This window comes from Cetorhinus maximus, chromosome 4 (assembly GCF_964194155.1).
Source record: "Cetorhinus maximus chromosome 4, sCetMax3.hap1.1, whole genome shotgun sequence".
Classification (NCBI taxonomy): Eukaryota; Metazoa; Chordata; class Chondrichthyes; order Lamniformes; family Cetorhinidae; genus Cetorhinus; species Cetorhinus maximus.
Genome location: NC_135882.1, coordinates 77,341,569 through 77,363,249, shown reverse-complemented (window position 1 = coordinate 77,363,249; position 21,681 = coordinate 77,341,569). Strand labels below are relative to the sequence as shown.

The 21,681-nt window shown below is 42.5% G+C and overlaps 1 protein-coding gene across 9 annotated transcripts in view; it reads left to right on the top strand.

Moving 5' to 3' along the window:
* sulf1 (sulfatase 1) overlaps positions 1-21,681 on the top strand; it is a 369,948-nt gene that overhangs the window by 167,257 nt on the left and 181,010 nt on the right. For all 9 annotated transcript variants that reach the window (XM_078540363.1, XM_078540362.1, XM_078540361.1 and 6 more), the window contains one exon: positions 18,881-19,120. In XM_078540363.1, coding sequence (XP_078396489.1) covers positions 18,881-19,120 — 240 coding nt within the window. The remainder of the gene's footprint in view (positions 1-18,880; positions 19,121-21,681) is intronic.

The following is a 21,681-nucleotide window of genomic DNA, read 5'->3' as shown; positions in this document are numbered from 1 at the left end:
TTTGCTGACTCTCCATGATGAATTGAAAGGCCGAATACAGAGGCTTATCATTTGACTCAGATCTCACTAATTCCCCTTCCCCAGCAGTCCTCTAAGTGCTGGGGAGCTCAGCTGAACCTGCCCCTTCCTGCTGCGGACACGTGTCCATGCGGTGACCACCAGATTGTAAACCCGAGAGAGCCATCACTAAATTTGAGGGCTGCCGTCTTCTTTGTGTTTGGGGCCACCTGTCGCCTGGAGGCAGCCCTGCTCTGTAGATATGAAGTAGGCTGTACTCTGGTGTGCTTTAAATATGGCACCTGGAGTGAAGAAGCACTGAGGTCATGGCAAGGTGGGCAAATCTGAGCTTGCCTGCCAGCGATCTGGAGTGTTTCCCTTGAATGCATTATTAATGAGATGGGACGCGCTGGGAAGGAATGATACAGCGCCAAAGCTTGCCATTGCTACCAGCGGGTAAAATGGCTTTTTTCACACCCGTTATCTCATTGAGTGCAAATCTGGGACCATTCCGCCCACAGGGTGGGATTTTCCGGCTCTGCCCACCGCCAGGATTATCCGGCCCCGAATCCAGTCCTGGCCACGGAGTTATTACGGCACTGTAGAAGACCTTCAGTCCATGCTGACTCTCTGTAGAACAATCTACTCAGTCCCATTCCATCGCACTATCCCCATAGCTCTGAAACTTGGGGCAGGATTTTACGTCCTGCGGGCAGCCCGCATCCAACCCAATCAGGCGTAAAATCGTGCGAGAAGATGTCAGGCGAGTGTCCCGATGTCATTGCGCTCTTGCGCGATATTTCACTTGATGGGCACACGCAAAAGCTGGAAGCGTGCCCGCCGACAATTTAGAAGGCAATTAAGCTCATTAACAGCGCAACTGACTCTGATTTTTTGTTGCGCAACCAACCTAATGGTTGGCGGACGGGCAAATTGGCCAGGCGGCCTTTGCATTTTTCAGCAAACCTCATCCAAGGGTGGGATGAAATCTCTGTGATGAAATGAAATAAGAATAAATATCCATGGACAGCATTTTTATCAGCTATATTTTCAAGTGATTGATTATGATGCATGGACACTTTTTTTCAGCTTCTAAAACCTTTATTTCAGCTTTTTCAGGCCTTCAGTTCCTTAAGGCAGCTGTCTGCCTTCAGGGGGTTTTCTCGCAGTGCTCACCCGTGCCCGCGGAAACACCATTGCCCAGACTCTTCCTGCCCCCACCCTGGCAGTGCCGAGCATTTCAGCACACGTTTCACACTGGCTGGCCGTTAATTGGCCAGCCAGCATGAAATTGTGGTTGGGCGCCCATTTCCTGACTGCTCCCGGGCCCACCAATCGGGTGTGCCCGCCAAAAGTAAAATTCAGGCCTTGATTTCCATCGAGTGTCCATCCAGTTTCTTTTTGAAATTATTCATCGTCTCCACTTCCTCCACCCTCATATAGACAGTGAGTTCGCGATCATTACCACTTCCTGCATAAAAAATTCTTCACTTTCCACCTGCATCTCTTGCTCAAAACCATAAAATTGTGTCCCCTAGTCCTTCCACAATCAACCAATGGAAACAGCTTATCTAAAGCTATCATAACTTTGCACACTTTGCTACCAAATCTCCCCTCGATCTCCTTTGCTCCAAAAATAACAAGCCCAGCTTTTCCAACCTAACCTTGTAGCTAAGATCTCTGATCCCTGGAACTAATTTGGTAAATCTCCTCTGCACTCCTCAAGGACCCTCACATCCTTCCTGAAGTGTAGTGACCAGAACAGCAATTTCAAAGTTTGTCATAACATCCTTGCCTGTTTACTGTGTGTCAAATCTTACCACCTCTAAAATGTTTCTGCCTTGGGAACCAAAAGTGGGTCCTGACCCTGATGGTGTTGGCTGGTCGCACAATGTCACAACCTTACAGGAGGCGGCCAATCCAGAGGTTGCCTCTGCCTTCACTGTCCAGTTAAGGATTGTGGGTGGAGGCAAGAGGTCCAAGCAGAGGGCTGAAACTCTGGACAGCCTGCGGTCACACTGCTGAGGCAGGTAGGGGATTTCGAGGGTGTCTCAAAATTGAACCCTTCTGAAATATTTTAAAATAAAGGATGGCCACAGCTGTCAGGCCATCATTGTGTAGCTTGTGGCTGCAACTGTGACCTTCTCATTACAGCGGCTCTGTGATGGAGGAATTGAGAGGAGTGATCGATGGCCTACCTATGGCCTATATTCTACCAATGGGAAGCTACCTCCAGGTACCTGCGAGGACACAGCCTCAGCAGTAGGGCCGTTACAATGCTGGGAAGCTGGTGGCTGCAGCATCTTGTCCACAATCAGTCCCTAAAGTGGCCTAATAGGCTACATGCCACTGGCAAGCAGGTAGCAGTTATTACATTGACCCTGCCTCTGAGAAGATCACTTAGAGGCAGGAACATATTGGATCGACTCCCCAATGCGCAACTTCAAATTTTACTGCAGGTCCTGGTTTGAATCCAGCCTCTGCAGAACTGGGAAGATTCTGGCCTGAGTCTCTATTTCTAACTCTCAAGATCCTGTCTGTCTTTTTAACCTTCCTAACCTGCCCTGCCACTTTCAATAATTTGTGCACATATGCTCCCAGGTCCCTCTGTTCCTGCATCCATTTAAAATTGTAGCCTTTATATTGTCTCTCTTTGTTCTTTCTACAAAATGTATAACTTTCCATTTCTCTGCACTAAATTTCATCTGCCACATGTTCCAAGTTTCGTGTTACCTGCAAATTTTAAAATTGTGACCTGTACACCAAAGTCTAAGTCATTAATATATATAAATATATATTATAATATATATGGTCCGAGTACTGATCCCGGGGAACTTCACTGTATACTTGCCCCCAGTCTGAAAAACAACCATTCACCATTACTCCCCGTTTCCTGTCACTTAGCCAATTTTATATGTATATATGCTGTCACTGTCCATATTATTCCAAAGACTTAAACTTTATTGGCATGCCTATTATGTAGTACTTTCTCAAATGCCTTTTGGAAGTCGATATACATCACTTCAGCTACATTACCCTCATCAACCCTCTCTTTCACCTCATCCAAAAACTCAATCAGATTAGTTAACCACAAGATAAAAGCAAGATACTGCGGGTGCTGGAAATCTGAAATAAAAAGAGAAAATGCTGGAAAAACTCAGCAGGTCTGACAGCATCTGTGTAGAGAGAAACGGAGTTAACGTTTCAAGTCCTTTTGACTCTTCTTCAGACCTGAAACATTAACTCTCTTTCTCTCTCCGCAGGTGCTGCCAGACCTGCTGAGCTTTTCTAGCATTTTCTGTTTTTGTTTTAGTTAAACACAATTTTCCTTTCAAAAATGTTTTTTTAATTTATTCTTTTCACGGTATGTGGGCATTGCTGGCCAGGCCAGCATTTATTGCCCATCCCTAATTGCCATTGACATGATGTTGGTGAGCCACCTTCTTGAACCGCTGCAGTCCTGTGATATAGGTACACCAGCGACAGTGAAGGAATAGCGATATAGTTCCAAGTCAGGATGGTGTGTGGCTCAGAGGGGAACTTGCAGGTGATGATGTTCCTATACTCTGCTGCCCTTGTCCTTCTAATAATAGAGGTCACAGGTTTGGAAGGTGCTGCTGAAGGAGCCTTGGTGAGTTGCTGCAATGTATCTTGTAGATGTTACACACTGCTGCCACTGTATGTCGGTAGTGGAGAGAGTGAATGTTTAAGGTGTTAATGAATGTTAAGGAATGGGGTGCCAGTCAAGTGGGCTGCTATGTCCTAGATGGTGTCAAGCTTCTTGAGTGTTGTTGGAGCTGCACTCATCCAGGCTAGTGGAGAATATTCAATCACACTCCTGACTTGTGCCTTGTGGATGGTGGACAGGCTTTGTGGAGTCAAGAGGTGAGTTACTCAGCACAGAATTCCTAACCTCTGACCTGCTCTTGTAGCCACAATATTTATATGGCTGGTCCAGTTCAGTTTCTGGTCAATGGTAAAGCCCAGGATGTTGACAGTGGGGAAATCAGCGATTATAATGCCATTGAATGTCAAGGGGAGGTGGTTAGATTCTCTCTTGTTGGAGATGGTCATTGCCTGGCACTTATGTTACTTGCCACTTATCAGACCAAACTTGGATATTGCCTAGGTCTTGCTGCATATGAGTACGGACTGTTTTAGTATCTAATGAGTCTCGAATGGTTTTAAATGTTGTGCAATCATCAGCGAAAATTCCCACCTCTGACTTTATGATGGAAGGAAGTTCATTGATGAAGCTGTTGAAGATGGTTGGGCCTAGGACACTACCCTGAGGAACTCCTGTAGTGATGTCCTGGGGCTAAGATGATTGACCTCCAATAACCAAAGGCGTCTTCTTTTGTGCGAGTTATGACTCCAACCAGTGGAGAGCTTGCCCCCTGATTCCCATTGACATCAGTTTTGCTAGTACTCCTTGATGCCATATTCAGTCAAACACGGCCTTGATATCAAGGGCAGTCATTCTCACCGCACCTCTTGAGTTTAGCTCTTTTGCCAATGTTTGGATAAAGGCTGTCGTGAGGTCGGGAGCTGAGTGGCCCTGGCGGAACCCAAACTGAGGGTCAGTGAGCAGGTTATTGCCGAATAAGTGGCACTTGATAGGACTGTCGACGACACCTTCCATCACTTTACTAAAGATTGAGAATAGACTGATTGGGCAGTAATGGGCCGGGTTGGACTTGTCCTGCTTTTTGTGGACAGGACATACGTGAGCAATTTTCCACATTGCTGGGTAGGTAGCTGTACTGGAACAGCTTGGCTAGGGGCGCGGCAAGTCTGTCTTGTTTCACTCCTTATCGACTTTTCTGTGGTAGTTTGATACAACTGAGTGGCTTCCTAGGCCATTTCAGAGGGCATTTAAGAGTCAACCACATAGCTGTGGGTCTGGAGCCACATGCAGGCCAGACCAGGTAAGGACAGCAGATTGCCTTTCATCAAGGACTAGCTTTTAATTTCAGATTTATTAATTGAATTTAAAGTCCAATGAATGACTTTTACGAAGCTTTTTTTTACATATACTATTGTCACTATAGGGTTCATTGGTTCTATACTGTGTATAGTGGATGAATGGGCATAGAAGTACCATAGAGGAAGCATGGGGGGGCCATGGGAGTGTGTGGGGGGCATAGCCTGGCATGGGGGGCATGAGGTGGCTTGGGGAGTGTGTAGGGGTTGAGGGAGTGTAAGGAGTGCGGGCTGGAGAGCCTTTATGTTTTCATTTTAACTGAGACGAAACCCCACAGCACCGAGGCGGGCCTTTTCAACAGCCCCTGTGGCTGCCTCTGACCTCTTTCCCAGGTCGGCTGGTCTAACTGCTGCCCGACCCCACTCCCAACTGCCCCCTCACCCCACCCCAGCAATGAAGATCCCGCCTTTCAGGCATATTTTCCCAAGGTGGGTGGGCCAAGCCAGGAATTTTCCCAACTCCCGTTACTTGCCTCAAGGATGAAAATCCAGGCTAACATCTCTTGTAGGAATTTAGGGAGCCTGAAAACATTTCCTTGAGGTTGTTGTGTTAATAGAACAGAACTACTAGTTCAAAAGCTCATTGGGTCTCAGAGCAGTGGTTACCAAGCTGGGGTCTGGGGACTCAGAGGGATTTTTAGGAACTTGGTGATATCATTGACACCAAAGTTACCAACAAACATTTTGAAAATAGTATTGTAAAAATTGAACATTACTGGCTGACCAATGTCCTAACTTCTTTAGTCATTCTGAATATTAACTAATGAGACAACAGCAAGAGTACAGATAAGTTATGCCTTAGCAGATGGGCTGGTTCACAATTTCACTGACTTACTTTTCTGTAGCATGTGTTTGCACCGAGGCCTCCTGATTTGTCAGTCGTTAATTTGCAATCCAAGTCTGAGCCCATTTACTATCTTATTATTGATATTACTCAGAGTTTATTGTCAATACATTATCTTCTTTCTAATATACCGTAAATGTTTTCAAAACCGACATTAGTTACTGATATTCGTTAATCCTGGACCTCCATCCTGAAGATTTGAATGTTCAACCTACTTGGTGAAGAAAAAGCAGACATTATTTATAATATAGACCATCACGATCTGTGAGAAAACTCCTCATTACACACGCAGGCAAGGATCCTTCCAGTTAAAGGCATATGGACATGAACATTTCTATGAAAGCAGCTTTTGGTTTAACCACAGTATGGAGTTGATTTGTGCAGAATTTGGTAATTCATTTGTCAGCATTGTTTTGTGAGCAATAGTACAAGATGGCCCACAGAAGCATTTATCTAATGGTTTCCAAAATAAAAAAGGCTCAAAACCAATCATAGAGCTGCTTGAATTCAAGATTCTGGTAGCTCATCTAAAAGGGTAGTTAAAAGATTCTACAATCTGCAGCTCCCAAACTGTGCATGTAATAACAAACTCCTCATACTTTTAAATTTTTTAAAGAAAATCATGCTTTGCTTTCTGATAATTCTAAGTTTCGCATGATCAAGAATGAACATCAAGCTGCCTGTTAGTAAAAAAGGACAGCTGATCACTTATGAGCAGGAAACTTATCTGTGAAATTTAAAAGGACAGGCAGCTCCAGCTGAACATTTCACATGATTGAGCGCAGTAAAGTCACACATCACGTTTTTCTTTAAGAAGCAGTGTATAACTTCATAAAATGCAGAATGCTTACTTCCTCTGCATATAGGGCCACAGTTTATTGTATAGGCTAAAGGTTACAGAGCAATGGTTAGATTAACTTATTACAATGGAACTTGGATCCGTGATTTAAACTATTATCATTACTGCTCTCAGGATGTTGTTTTCTGTTGGAGCAAATTCAGTAAAAAAAATTAACATCCTTTTATGTGAGTGGAGAATCAAAGGCCATTCTCTAACATAGCATCATGAAAGTTAATTTGTCTGGTTATATAATAAAGGAGAATAAAACAATGTAATTGCTTACAGTTACATAATTGCCAGTAACACCTGGGCCTGAATGTTCGGCTCGCCAAGATGTAAAATGATGCTGGGTGACGTTGGGCGTGTGTCCTGACGTCACTATGTGTCATTTAGATTTTCAGTTCGGCAGGCGCACACCCAAGTCGGCTGCTCGCCCGCCGAACTGTCAAAAGCCTATTAAGACCATTTAAAAAGGCAATTAAGCAATTACCTGAGCTGCCCATCCAATCTTAAGGTTGGACGGGCAGGTGTGAAGAGCCCAGGCGGCCTTCGCATTTTTCATGGAACCTCATCCATGGGCGGGATGAGGTTTCACGAATGATTTTAAATTTTCACACAAATTTTTATTAAAATTAATGCACATGTTCCAGCTCATGTGGCAGTTTCATATGTTCACATGAGGGGGCATGTCACAAAAATTATTTCTCAACTTTATTAACCTTTTAAAACTTAAAACTTATCTCCCTGGGGCACCTCTGTGCCTAGGGAGATTTCTGCGCTCTTTCGTGCGCATGTGCCTGACTCCCGACTCAGGGAACCCCCACCGCCCGCACAGGGAGCGCTTAGCGCTTCCGGGAGTGCGTCATGCTGGCCGGGCCTTAATTGGCCCGTCCATGTAAAATGGCAGCGTGAACCCGATTGGGGGTGCTGATTGGGTGCGTGTCTGTCCGCACAACCCCCCCGAAGGGGAGATAATTCCATCCCTGGTAATAATATATTATTTTTTTGTTCTGTTTTAACACAAACTAAGATAAAGATGCCAAACCACATTGTAAATATTTCACTGTAACAGATATAATATGGTTGTAAGAACTGCCGCTGCCTGGAAATGACCCATATGAAGCCCTAATGTTCCTTTAACACATAAGTTTGTTGCAACATAAACAAAGAAAACTGGAAATACATTGTACGTCATTCAGCATCTGCAGAGACAAAAGACAAATTAACGGTTTCCAGTATAACCCTTTGGGAATTGCCAAATTTTTCTCTTTGTGTTTAGATAGCCAATGCAATTCTTTTCCTCCATTGCATAGCTGCTGAGATCTTGCATAATTTATAAACAAAGATTTACCAGACTTTATTGGCCTTATTACTTGTGTTTCCTGATTTCCACATACATCTCTGAAAGTCCAATATTGGCCAAATAGCTATCGTAATATCTGCTGCTCCTTCTGTGCTTCTTCAGAATATAAAGACTGTTTCCTTAGTTAAGGTCCATGCTTACGTTTTTGTGGCCACCGCAGCGGATTTCCTAACAGCAGCCCCAAAAATGTGCGCTGAAAACCTCTGATCGGCTTATATACAGTGTTATGACCTAGCAGTTGGTAAAGCAGAGGTATTTAAAAATCCCAGAGGGAACCTTTAGACAACTGTCATAACCTATATTTTTTAAGGGGTATGTTTGAGATGCAACTCTAAATTCAGGAATCAGACCACCAGTTCTCAAGAGGTTTTATATTAAACTAAATGAAACACTTTATTAAGTTACAACACATTAAACACAAATACATGGTTACAAATTACTACAATCATAACTTTTTGACAAATCTCTAAACTAATCTCCATTACGCAACAGCACCCATAGACTTAACCAGACACCAGGCAAAGCATTTTCACCTTACGAATTCAAAATGAGGTTCTTTTCACTTTGGTTCCTGTGGAGATAGTTGGGGGCTTACAGCTGCTTTGATTTTACATTGCCTCTGCTCTGCACACTCGAAAACTGCTATCGGTTATATCCAGCACATCTCATTGAATGTAAATTTTCATTATATCACCAGCTTCTATGAACTCCACTTCTTCTAACAATAAAACCCCTTTCATAGTACCGATTTTATTGGTAATATAAACATTGCTGGTCGCTGCCAGCTAGGTGCCAGATTTCACCCCACTTCTTGAATGCTCTATTCAACAAAATGCAAATGCACCTCTACTTCTCCATTTACATCTCAAAACTAGTATACATCAAAGCACCCAGACTAGCTGGCTTTAATCCAATTAAAACACACCCACAGACTAAACCTCTATTTTAAAAGAAAAATATTTTCCAATAATATTATATACATTAATAGCTTCATGACATACAGTTTGTTCCTTACAGCACACTTAACAAAAAGGTTGGATTCTTTAACAGCAGTGAAAATGCCACTGTGCATTATATGTCAGAAGGGAAAATCTGCTGCTGTCCAGTTGTTCAAGTCTGCGTGCTGCAGAAAGTAGATATATTGCTGATCATTGGTATTATATTCATTATATTTAGAGGGCTTTTAGTTCCATCTATTTTAACAAAAAAAAAGGATCTTATCAGAGACTGGATTTAAAATAGCAGGAGTAATCTATTCCTGTGTAGCAGCAGCCTCAGTAGTGAGGTAATTAATCTCTCAATTTCTCATTTATCTCTGCCATCTTAAGCTGGTCCCTGCGGAGTTCGTTGCTGATATTAACAGAAGATGTTCTGAAAATGTAGCTACATTGGCATCAATGATTCAGAAATAAACTGTACAACAATCTCTCCCTTTACAACATACACAATTTTTTTCATCAGGAGTCAGCAGAGGGTTTACTGAGCAGCAGTGCTGGGGTTAAGCCCATTATCACATTCAGCATTTTCCCCTTGCACTGGTGAATCCATCTTTTAAAAACCTCCTCAAATTTTAGCCTTTTAACCTCCTCATTTTCCCTAATTCTTAATTCTTGCTCAGTGTCTGAGTGCCCTGTCCCACTCTCAGCTACTTTGTGATTTTTCATTTCTTTAAAGGCACTATACAAGTGTAAATTGCTAATAATCAGTTTTGCTGAGAGATGTTGCAATGTAAGGATGAAACTGTCTCACCGGGGAAGGAATTAGATTTTTTTCTCAATTATGTTCTCTCTCCCCATCCCTCCTGGAAACATTAACCCCTTGCTTGGATATGATTCCATGGAGTATAAACACTGGGCTGATTTTTCTGCTCCCTAAGTCAGAGACAGTAAGGCTAATTCTAGCATCCTGACTGTTGGCTTGGCTCAGATCAGGCAAGTCAGCACATGCTGCAGATTAAATTTAAGACATTCCAAGCCTGTATGTCTCACCTACTCACTGGACAACAGCTGGAGCTTGTGTTTGATTTGTGTAGAGATACCAGGGTCTGCCATGATAATAGATAATCACTCTATAGTGATTGAAATCAATTTTTCTCTTTGTGTAAGACTGACAATGTGTGTTCATAAGCTATACAGCTACAGGGAGTGTCAGAAGAAAGCCCAATCCTGCCCTTACCTGACCTGCACATACATATTAGTTCCAACAATGGCCATGATACAGGAGCATAATGGTTATGTTACTGGACTAGTAATCCAGAGGCCTAAACAATTGATCTGGAGACATGAGTTTAAATCCCAGCAATACAGCAAGGGGAGTCAAATTCGATGAATTAAATACATCTGGAATTAAACAGCTGTTATTAGTGATGGTGACCACAAAACTACTGGAGTGATCTGGTTCACTCGTGTCCTTTAGAGAAGGAAATCTGCCATCCTTAACCTTATCTGGTCTATATTTTGCTCTTAACTCTTAACTGTCCTCTGAAATGGCTTAGCCACTTGAAAGAAGTACTGAGGATAGCAAGGGCACAAAATGTACTCTGCATCAAGGACTTCAGTTCCCATTACCGAGAATGGTTCAGTAGCGACACTACTGACTGAGTCCTGAAGGGCATAGCTGCCAGACTGAGCATGCAGCAGTTGGTAAGAGAACCAACATGAGGGAAAAATCTACCTGACTTCCCTTCACCAACCTTCCTGTTGCAGATGCAAATATCAGTGACCGTATTAATAACAATGACCACCGCACTGTACCCATTGAGACAAAGTCCTATCTTCATGCTGAGGACGTACTCCATTGTGTTGTTTGGCACTACCACCCTGCTAAACGGGATAGATATAGAACAGATCTAGCAGCTCCAAACTGGACATTCATGAGGTGCTGTGGGCCAACAGCAGCAGCAGAGTTCTATTCAGCCAGAATTTGTAGCCTCATGAACCAGATATTCCCCCCTCTACCATTACCATCAAGCCAGGGAAACAACCCTAGTTCAAAGAGGAGGGTAGAAAAGCATGCCAGGAGCAACACCAGATGTACATAAAAATGAGATACTGACCTGGTGAAACTCCAGTACAGGAGAACATGCATGCTAAACAGCAGAAATAGCATGCTATAAATAGAACTAAGTCATCCCAGAACCTTTGGCTCAACTCAAAGCTCCACAATCCTCCCACATCTAGTCGCGAATGGTGGTGGACAATTTAATAACTAACCAGAGGAGGAGGGTCCAAGAACATATCCATCCTCAATGATGAGGGAGACCAGCACATCAGTGCGAAAGATATGGCTGAAGTGCCAAGTGGATGATCCATTTTGGCTTCCTCCTGAGGTCCCCATTATCACAGGTGGCAGTCTTCAGCCAATTTAATTCGCTCCATGGTATACCAAGAAATGGCTGAAGGCACTGGATACAGCAAAGGTTGTGGGCCCTGACAACATCCTGGCAGTAGCAAAGGAGACTTATGCTCCAGAACTAGCCTGCCCCTAACCAAGCTGACATCAAAGCAACATTTGACTCAGTATGAATGAAGGAGCAATTGCAAAGTGGAAGTCAATGGGAATCGGGAGAAAACTCTCCACTTGTTGGAGTCATACCTAGTCCTTAGGAAGATGGTAGATGATTGATGGACAATCATCTCAGCCCCAGAGCACTGAAGCTATTTCAGAGGACTGTTTTGAGTCAAGAGTTAAATATAGGCCACAGAGGGTAAGGATAGCCGACTTCCTTCTCTAAAGGACATGATTGAACTAGATCAATCTAGTAGTTTTATGATCACCATGACTGATATAAGCTTTTTAATTCTGGATTTATTTATTGCTTGAGGAGTTCCTCAGGGCAATGTCCTAGGCCCAGCCATTTTCTCCTATCATATGGTCAAGAAGTGGGGATGTCCACTGATGATTGCAGTGTTCAGTACCATTTGCAACCCTTCAGATAGAGAAGCAGTCCATGCCAACATGCAGCAAGACCTAGACAATACCCAGGCTTAGGCTGATAAGTGGCAAGTAACATTTGTGCCACACAAATGCCAGGCAATGACCATTTCCAACAAGAGAATTTAACCATCACTCTTTGACATTCAATGGCATTGTTGTGACTGAATCTCCCACCATCAACATCCTGAGGATCATCATTGACCAGAAACGTAACTGGACCAGCCACATAAATACTGTAGCTACAAGAGCAGGTCTGAGGCTGGATATTTTGTGCGAGGTGACACACCTCCTGATTCCCCAAAGCCTGTCCACCATCTACAAGGTACAAGTCAGGAGTGTGATGGAATACTTTCCATTTGCCTGAATGAGTGCAGCTCCAACAACATTGAAGAAGCCCAACACCATCTAGGACAAAACAGCCTACTTGATATGTACCATCTATAAAATTCATTGCAGGATTTAATTAAGGTTTCTTCGGCGGCACCTTCCAATCCTAAAGCCTCTACTACCTAAAATAGCAAGGGCAGCCAGCATATGGGAGCATCACCACCTGCAAACTCGCCTCCAAGTAACACACCATCCTGACTTGGAAATATCTCACCATTCTTCCATCATTGCTCAGCCAAAATCTTGGAACTCCCTCTAAAATAGCACTATGGGTGCACCTACACAACGTGAACTGCAGTGATTCAAGAAGGCAGCTCACCATGAACTTCTCAAGGGAAAGTAGGGATGGATAATAAATGCAGGATTTACCAGTGACACCTGCATCCCATCAATAAACAAAAATATATCATGACCTAGTCTGGGATCTGTAGATGACTTTCCCCTTCCTGGTCCCTCTTGTGACTCAGTTATGATGAAGTTGTTTAACATAGACAGGAGGCTAGGATCTTCACTCACAGTAGCTCCTTTACACATTGCCCCAGACTAGCCTCTAACCTATCTTTACCGGCAGCACTAATGTGAAAATTGCAGTTGTCATTGACAGTGCCAGCTGAAGCCTGGGAGTAACTCACTACAATTTGTTCTAGTTAGATAAGAAAAATCAGAAGCCTGGAGGTAGTCTGCAAACATATTTCTGTGAACAGATGTTTAAAGCAAAGTAGTGTGAATTTTTCTTGATAACTTGGAACCCTAAGAACCAGAATTGTTATTTGCCCTTCTCTGTATTCTGAGCCTTCCCAAATACATCAGCGGCCTTTTGGCAGTCGGTGACCAAAACTATACATTGTATCCTAAAATGACTTCACCAATAATCTACAAAGTGGGAGTGGGTATTTCTGCTTCTAATTTGCATTATCTTGCATTTAATCCACATTAAATGCACTTCTTAACATATCAGTTTGTTTGGCCTAAATCTGTTTGAAAGCTGAAAACTTCTGATATACTTGTCCTTAACAGCAAATGTCCTAATATTGTACGAAATGCAGAGACTCAGAATGTACCCTTGTGAAGCCTTACTATACACTGGCCTCCAAAGGGCAATTTTTCTATTTACTTTCAGCTTCTGTTTTCTATTGCAAAGTGAGTATTCAATTCAACTAGCTAAGTTCCCATTTATTCCAGAAATTGACATTTTCACTACAAGCCTCACCTATGGAACTTTATCAAATTCTGAAAGTGCAAGTAGATAATATTTTCTGAATTCACATGTCCTCTAATTAAGTTAATTCCTCAAATAATTCCAGTAATTTTGTGAGGCATAACCTGTTGCTTCTGTTAACTGTGTTGCAGCCTCTACGTTCTTTACATGAGGACTTTTAGCGTCTGTTAAATTTTTTCAGTCATGTTTTTCATTACCGCTATTTCATTGATCTCAAATTTCCAGCTTCATGCTTTGGAGTTCATCAGCATACTTACAGCAGAATTCCATCAAAAAACGCCTTATTTATTCCAAAGGGACCTAATACACAACGATTACAGTTGCAAACTGGATCCAAATCAGATTTTTTTCTCAATTTGTTTTCAGGCCATGTGTAACAGATTACAACTGAAATCACATGAAGTTTAAGTCCTGCCCTATTTGTACAATTTACCTCAATTTACCTGCTTTGAATTGTTGAAATATCCTGTCCTGGGATAATCCTGTGCATGTATAATCATTAGGAGCCATGTTGGACATTAGTACAGGAGGTAAAGATGCACCATCCTGAGCCATTATATTTCAAGTTTGGATTTGTGGTATAGGCAAGGAATTCTTTGCAATATAACAAAATAAAAGCAAAGTAACACGGATGCTGGAAATCTGAAACAAAAACAAAAAGTGCTGGAAAAACTCAGCAGGTCTAACAGCATCTGTGGAGAGAAAAACAGAGTTAACGTTTCAAGCCTGTATGACTCTTCTTCAGATTGCAATTCTTTGCAGTGCCTCAAAGCTACCTTCTGACTGTTCCAAGCAAATGTGCTTCTTATATGTGTTTATACCAGCATTAGCAATTCAAAAGTCATTTATACATGGAAGCACTTTCTGTAGAGTGTTAATAGAGCTTTCATGCTGGTAGACTCTTCTCAGTGTAAACGGGCCTATAGTCACAAATAAAAGCCTGCAAAAGGTTTGAGTAGCCTGGGAAAAAAATGAATAAATTGCCTTTGCGATTAGTTTGGACTGTCTGCCTATGCAGATGGTAAAACAGTCTGAAGTTGCTGCTGAAGTCTGAATGTCTTTCAGATTTACACAGAACCATGGGTGACTCTGAAAAGACTTGGTTTACTTTTCACATCATTCTTTCTTATTATGTTAAAGTAAAGATTCCCAGAGTGACTGTTTGTTATTCATAAGAAATGCCACACACAACGAATGGGCCAAGGTTGCAAGCTCATGTTTTACAATGAATCTAAATTCAAAGGGGCTACTTTGTGTTAGTGGAACTGCATATCTAACGAACGATTTCCTATGTTTGCTATTTCTGGCGAAATCATAAAAGTAGTGGGAGGAGATCTTTTCCAACAAGAAAACAACTGAGTGCAAAACACAAACTTGTTTTGAGTAAAAAAAAAGTTTTATAGAAACTGTGTTTCATATTAAATGAAGCATAATTTTATAGTTGCTTCATGGGATGATTTTGGGTCAGAAGATTTTACTGGCATCAGCTAGCTAGGAGACAAAATGTACATGGAGAGTCTTCCCTGGTGTCTGTCCGCTCAGTAAAAAATGGACACAGGGACTGTGATGTGTGATTAGACCACAGCAAGTTCCTTCTGATGCAGGTAGCATACAAACTTTGTGCTGCCTGCTGATTACCAAGACCATAATGTGTAGTCACACTAAGCACACTGTGGAGTGGTCAGACACTTGAGTGGGGGGTACAAAATTGTGAGAGGCTAGGGCCAGTTAAAGCTAGCCTATACTACTTAAAGCCAGCCTGAACCTCATAATGAAGAGAGACATATTGACTGGAGCAGATGCTGTCACTGTCTGAGGAAGAATGTCTGGGCAGAAGAACATTGAAAAAGGGCACAACGTGACAGAGAGCATGCTGCAAGGCTCTCCAACACAGCAGTGGAGGCTTTTGTGTAGGAAGTGGATAAGAGGAGAAAGATCCTCTATCCACAAGGGACCAGGAGGTCCTCCAAATAGACACTGCAAAGGCAGTGTGAGGAGATAGCCATCTCAGTTAATGGTAGCATTGTTGCCCCATGGACCAGAATGTAGTGCCGGAAGAAGTTCAATGACCACACGAGTGGAAGCATGGAAGTTGTTGGTGCTTAATCCTACTTCTCACATCCCACAATGCCTCCTGATTTACAAGCTGCACATGGTGGAAGAATGCTCCTCTTGCTTACTACCTCCCCTTCCCCTCACCACAGACCTACCCTTGCCCCTTTCTCCTTTCAGATACCCAAGAACTTTAACTTGGCCAGGCAGTGTTGGAAGAATATCAAGTGGTAGAGCAAGAAATCAGTGATGATGAAGGAACACAGTTGCTCACTCCCACACTCTCAGCTACCAGCTCAGATATTTTGAGGGTAGGTAGCAGCATGTGCTGAGATATCAGGCTAGAGTTACCTGCAGACAGGGAAGGGAGGGAAGGGTAGTCCAGATGGCAGCTCATTTGAAGGTTGCATAGAAGTTCTGCTGCCAATGATTCAGATGAGAACTTTGATGGGTCGATGTACAGAACAAGGTTGATGGATATGACACAGAGATGCTTGGTGCATTGGCAGACCTGCCAGAAAACCTGCGGTCACTGTCAATGAGCATGGAGAAGTCTAGCAACAACCTTGCATATGTCTTTCTGCAGAGTTTGGAGCCCATTTTTTCCAGCATGCAAGTGGTGGCAAATTCCATTGTCATACTTTGGACTCAACCATGATGCAGCATCAGGATGGCCAATGCTTCAGCTTCAATTCCAGCATAACCAGAAGCCATCCAACATCTGAATACTGCAGTGGAAGCTCAGGCAAGCTCAGCGTGGTGTCACAGGTGTTCACACTGCTGCCATCATGTTTTCAGTTGCCAGCCACTCAATGGGCATGCAGGCTTTCACAGCAGTCCGGCAATATATCCTTCATCACATTGCTAGAATTCATGAGGGCCCATCCTAGTTGAATGCCAGTGGCTTCATGAATGACATTACTGCTCCCACTACTGCTACTCCACCAATGCCCTTGCTGTTACCTGTTAGCCAGCCAGCTCAGACTGCTGCTGCCCATGCCAAGGTGGTACACTTTGAAGGCGGGTTTGCAAGGCCTTTTGCAGTCTCCTTCACTGAACGACAGTAGCCTTCCACCAGCTATGTCGTAGCCACTTTGATAGCACTTTATAGGAGCACCAGGACAAAGGCAAACAGAAGACAGGCATTAAGATAATGCACAAGGGTGATTAGTTGAATTTGTTTTGCATATTGCAATACAAACTATATTGCATATACTTTAGTTGCTAAAGTTGCTTTGGAATTTTTGGCTTGTTGTTTATATTTCAGCATTGTGGCCAAGAGGACACTGTGATGGTCAGTAACAGAGGGAACATGAGGTGTCTGGCTGTTCTGGAATGAGGAATTGGGCTTGCAAACACAGCACAGACAGATGAGCTGATCACAGACAGTTCACCCAAAAAGGGGGCGAATTGGAATTCCCTTTTCTTCCCCTTCCTCTTCTTCTTCCTCATCACCCTCCTCCTTTGCTACTCAGGAGCTGACTCAGTACCCTGGTGACAAGGGCTGTGCTCTCATGGTGACAAGGATGTGCAGCATGTAGCAGGCCACCATGAATTGTGAAATATGCTCTAGATTTAAAGTAAATTCTCCACCCTGTTCTCACTTTGTCCTTCGCCTCCCAGTCCAATGAAGCTCAAAATTAGCTCGAAGCTTTCGATTAGGAACTTTCCAGCCTTCCAGACTCAACATTGAGTTCAATCACTTTGTACTGTAATGTCTGCCCCATGTTGTTCTTAGCAGGTTTCTGTTTTATTTTCATTTTTCTCTTGTTTTTGCTTTTGAACACCAGCTGTTCACCATTCTGCCATTCACACCTCCTCTAGACACATCTTTAGTTTCTTTACTAATCCCATTACCACTCCGTTTGGCCCTGCACCAGCAGATCTTTTGTCATATAATCTCTTCTGTCTTTCACCCTATCACAGACCTTCTTGTTTCTTTTTTCCAACCTCCCCCTTTTACTTGCTTAAAATCTATTACACTTCTATCTTTTCCCAGTTCTGATGAAAGATCATTGACCTGAAATGTTAACTTTTTCTCTATCTGCAGGTGCTGCCTAACCTTCTGAATGTTTCCATCATTTTCTGTTTTTATTTTGGATTTCCAGCATCTGTAGTACTATATTATGCTTCTGAGGCTGCAGGTCTGCTTGCAACAGGTTGCAAACATCAATGACCGCTTTCTTAGTGAAACAGAGATGTTGCACACACTGAGGTTGGGATATGCTATTTGATCCCTGAAGATCCTGGGTGAATATGTCCTCCTGCTGAGAGCCTTTCTGCCCTCTTCCTCCTTCCTCTTCAAATAACCTATCCTCCTTTGTGTTATCTCAGCTCATTCTCCCTGCTATCCTGCAGGCAAAGGGGATAGAAACTACAGCACCCATGATTGGGAGCAAATTGTCTGTCCAGGATCCTTAAAGTGAGAATCAAGGCCTTCATCACAGCCACCTCGCTCCCTATGGATATAATCAGCTTTAATAGCTCTTTTAAAGCCAACCTAATAAACTAAATCAACAAAATGAGGGATAAAGTAAACACAGCCCCTAAGTTAGGTTAGCTGTAAAACCAAAGACAAAGTTTAAAGAAAACAACTTTAAGTAGTAGTACAAATACACAAGCACTTCTAAGTCCTAACTCAGCAACAACCAGTAGAAATCAATCAGCAATTAACCTGAAAGCAGTTGATGATCTCTTTCAATAGCACTGATGGGGGCACTTCCTGCTGCTGAATGTGTATTCAGCTATGGGAGGCTAAGAGAGGGTGTTAGCTGAGCGTTGAGGTTGAAAATGGCACAGCTGGAATCAAATCAGCATGCTGATTGATGTCAGAATCTGCCTACTTTGCATTGCTTCTGGCACACACTTTGAGCACCTGCACTAATGACCTACCCAAAGTAGCATCCAGTGCAGCTCACACCCAGAATGTCATTTTAAATCCGAACATAACGTCAAAAGTGCGGCACTAAGTAACTGAATGTTGCGACCATTATCTCGCCATTATCTCATTGCTGTTTAGGCTCTGCCTTAATTGGCTGCTGCGTTTCCTACCTAACAATGGTGCCTACACTTCTAAAGTACGTCACTGGTTGTAAAGTCCTTTGGGAGGTCATGAAAGGTGCTATATGAATGCAAGTCTTTTTTTATTATTCTACATTAGAATCAAATAGATACATTAATAAACTGAAGGGTGATACTGACTGATTTGTAAGCACTGGATATTTTCATTATTGTCTTACTGATTGTTACATTTTTTAGGTTCCCTGCAGGTGATGAATAAAACTAGAAGGCTCATGGAGCAAGGTGGCGCCCACTTCACTAATGCCTTTGTAACAACTCCAATGTGCTGTCCTTCCCGATCTTCCATGCTGACAGGAAAATATGTCCATAACCACAATACTTACACAAACAACGAGAACTGCTCCTCACCTTCCTGGCAAGCGATGCATGAAACACGCACATTCGCAGTGTATCTAAACAACACAGGCTACAGAACAGGTTTGTAACATTATCAGTATTATGCTTGCAGAGGACTTTTTCTTATAATGGTTTCAATAAGTCATACTTTTAGTGCTAAAAAGAGATAATATATTTTGGTATATTGACTGCACCAATCATTTAATTAAGTAAAGAAATAGGATGTATACACATGTTGATGTTTTAAAATTATTCTAAAGGTGTAGTTTCAAGGGGAAGATTATGATCTATCAGATGAGGAAAGATCCATACTCACACTGAATTGAAATGTTACAGAACTATCAAATTCACCATGACTAATCCTTATTTAGGTATAAGTTTGTGTCCAAGGGGTTCCAGGAAGAGTAGCTTATTGGCAGCAAGCAAAGGGTAATGGTTGACGGGTGTTTTGCAACCAGAAGGCTGTTGCCAGTGTGGTTCTGCAGGGCTCAGCACTCAGTCCTTTGCTTTTTGTAGTTTATATTCATGGGGAAGAATTTTCCTGTTGGCAAGCGGGGGCAGGGCTCACTCACCAACACATAAAATGACGCGCGGTGATGTCGGGCGTGCATCCCAACGTCACCGCGTGTCATTTAGATTTTCAGTTCGGCAGGCATGTAGCCGAGTCGGCTGTGTACCCACCAAACTGTCAAAGGCCTATCATAACTGTCAAAGGTTAAAAACTAATTAAAATAATTAAATGAGCTGCCCGTCCAACCTTAGGGTTGACGGGCAGGCGAAGAGCCCAGGCGGCCTTTGCATTTTTCATGAAACCTCATCCACAGATGGGATGAGGTTTCATGAAGTGTTTTAAAATTCAATAAAAATTATTTTAAAAATTCATTAACATGCCCCAGCTCATGTGACACTGTCATAAGAGGGGACATGTTTTAAAAGTTCTTTTTTTCCCCTTTATTTAAATTTTAAAACCTTAAACTGATCTCCCTGAGGCATCTCTGTGACTCAAGGAACCTCCCCCCGCCTGCACAGGGGGTGCTCAGCGCTTCCGAGCGAGCGTCACGCTGGGTGGGCCTTAATTGGCCTGCCCACGTAAAATGGCAGTGCGGACCCGATCGGGTTCGCACTTGTTCCCGCCCGCCCCCGCACAACCCCCCCATCAGGGGAAAAATTTTGCCCATGAATTAGATTCAAAATGTAGGGGGTATGATAAAGAAGCTTAGCTACAAACATTGGCTGTATGGTTGACAGTGAGGAAGAAAGCTCAGGAAGATATAGATGTGTAGATATATAACTGCAGGAAGATATAGATGGTCTGCTCTTTGGACAGAACAGTGGAAAATGGAATGCAATCTGAAGAAAAATTAAATAATGAATTTTGGGAGCTGCAAGGATTACACAATAATTGGGAGGATACTGAGTAGGGTAGACAAACAGAGGGAGCTTGGAATGAATGTCCACAGATCCTTGAAGACAGCAAGACAAATCGACAAGATGGTTATGAAGCATGCTTTCCTCTATTAGCTGAAGCATAGAATGAGCAGGGAGGTTATGCTAGAATAATGCACAACACTAGTTAGGCCACAGCTAAGGTATTGCATTCAGTTCTGGTCACCACATTTCAGGAAAGATGTAATTGTATTGGAGAGGGTACAGAGGATGTTTCCAGGACTGAAAAAATTTCACTATGAGGAAAGATTGGATAGGCTGAAGTTGTTTTCCTTGGAACAGAGGATGTTGAAGGGTGACTTAATTGAGGTATATAAAATTATGTGGGTCCTAGACAGGTTAAATAGGGACAACCTGGCAGAGGGGTCAAAAACCAGGGAGCATAGATTTAAAGTATTTGGCAGAAGATTAGAGGGGAGATGAGGAAGCATTTTCCCACCCAGCAGGTGGTAGAGATATGGAACTCACTGCCTGAAAAGGTGGTAGAGGCTGAAGCTCTCACCACATTTAAGAAGTATTTGGATATCTGCATGAAGAGCCGAGGGCTTCAGGGCTCTGGATCTAGTGAAGGAAGGAGGCATTAGGTTGGATAGCTCTTTATTCACCAACACAGACATGATGGGCCGAATGGCCTCCTTCTGTGATGTAAATTTTCTATGATTTCTACAACCTCTTTTTTTTCATTTTAGACTTTCATCCATGTCTGAAATAGAGAACATTTTTTACATTTAGATCTAAAGATAAATAATTTATGCTCCTCTATTATATTTAATTAAAATATGTGTTTTTTTTAGAATATAGGGAACATATAACCTACTTATTGTAGTTATTCTATAATTACAATTATTATGAAGGTTTATACTTGTTCATTTACTTGTGATTCCCACTCAATGCTTATTGCCTTTCATGAATTCCAACTCATCCAAAACATTACTTCCAATTCAAATTCCTACCACATTAATGGTATCTTAAGCAGAACTATACAAATTGCCTTGTTCTATGTTATTACTATATTTTAGGTCTTATTAAATGTTCGTACCCCGGATGATTTTAACCCTCATATTCATTTCAGTCATATGGGTGAATCCGAAACGCCCCATGCCTTTGAGCTTTCAGTAACATTCCCAGAAACATGCACCATGATCCCTGCTTGGTAATTGCTTTTTAGGTGCTGAGGTTATACCCCCATAAGATAT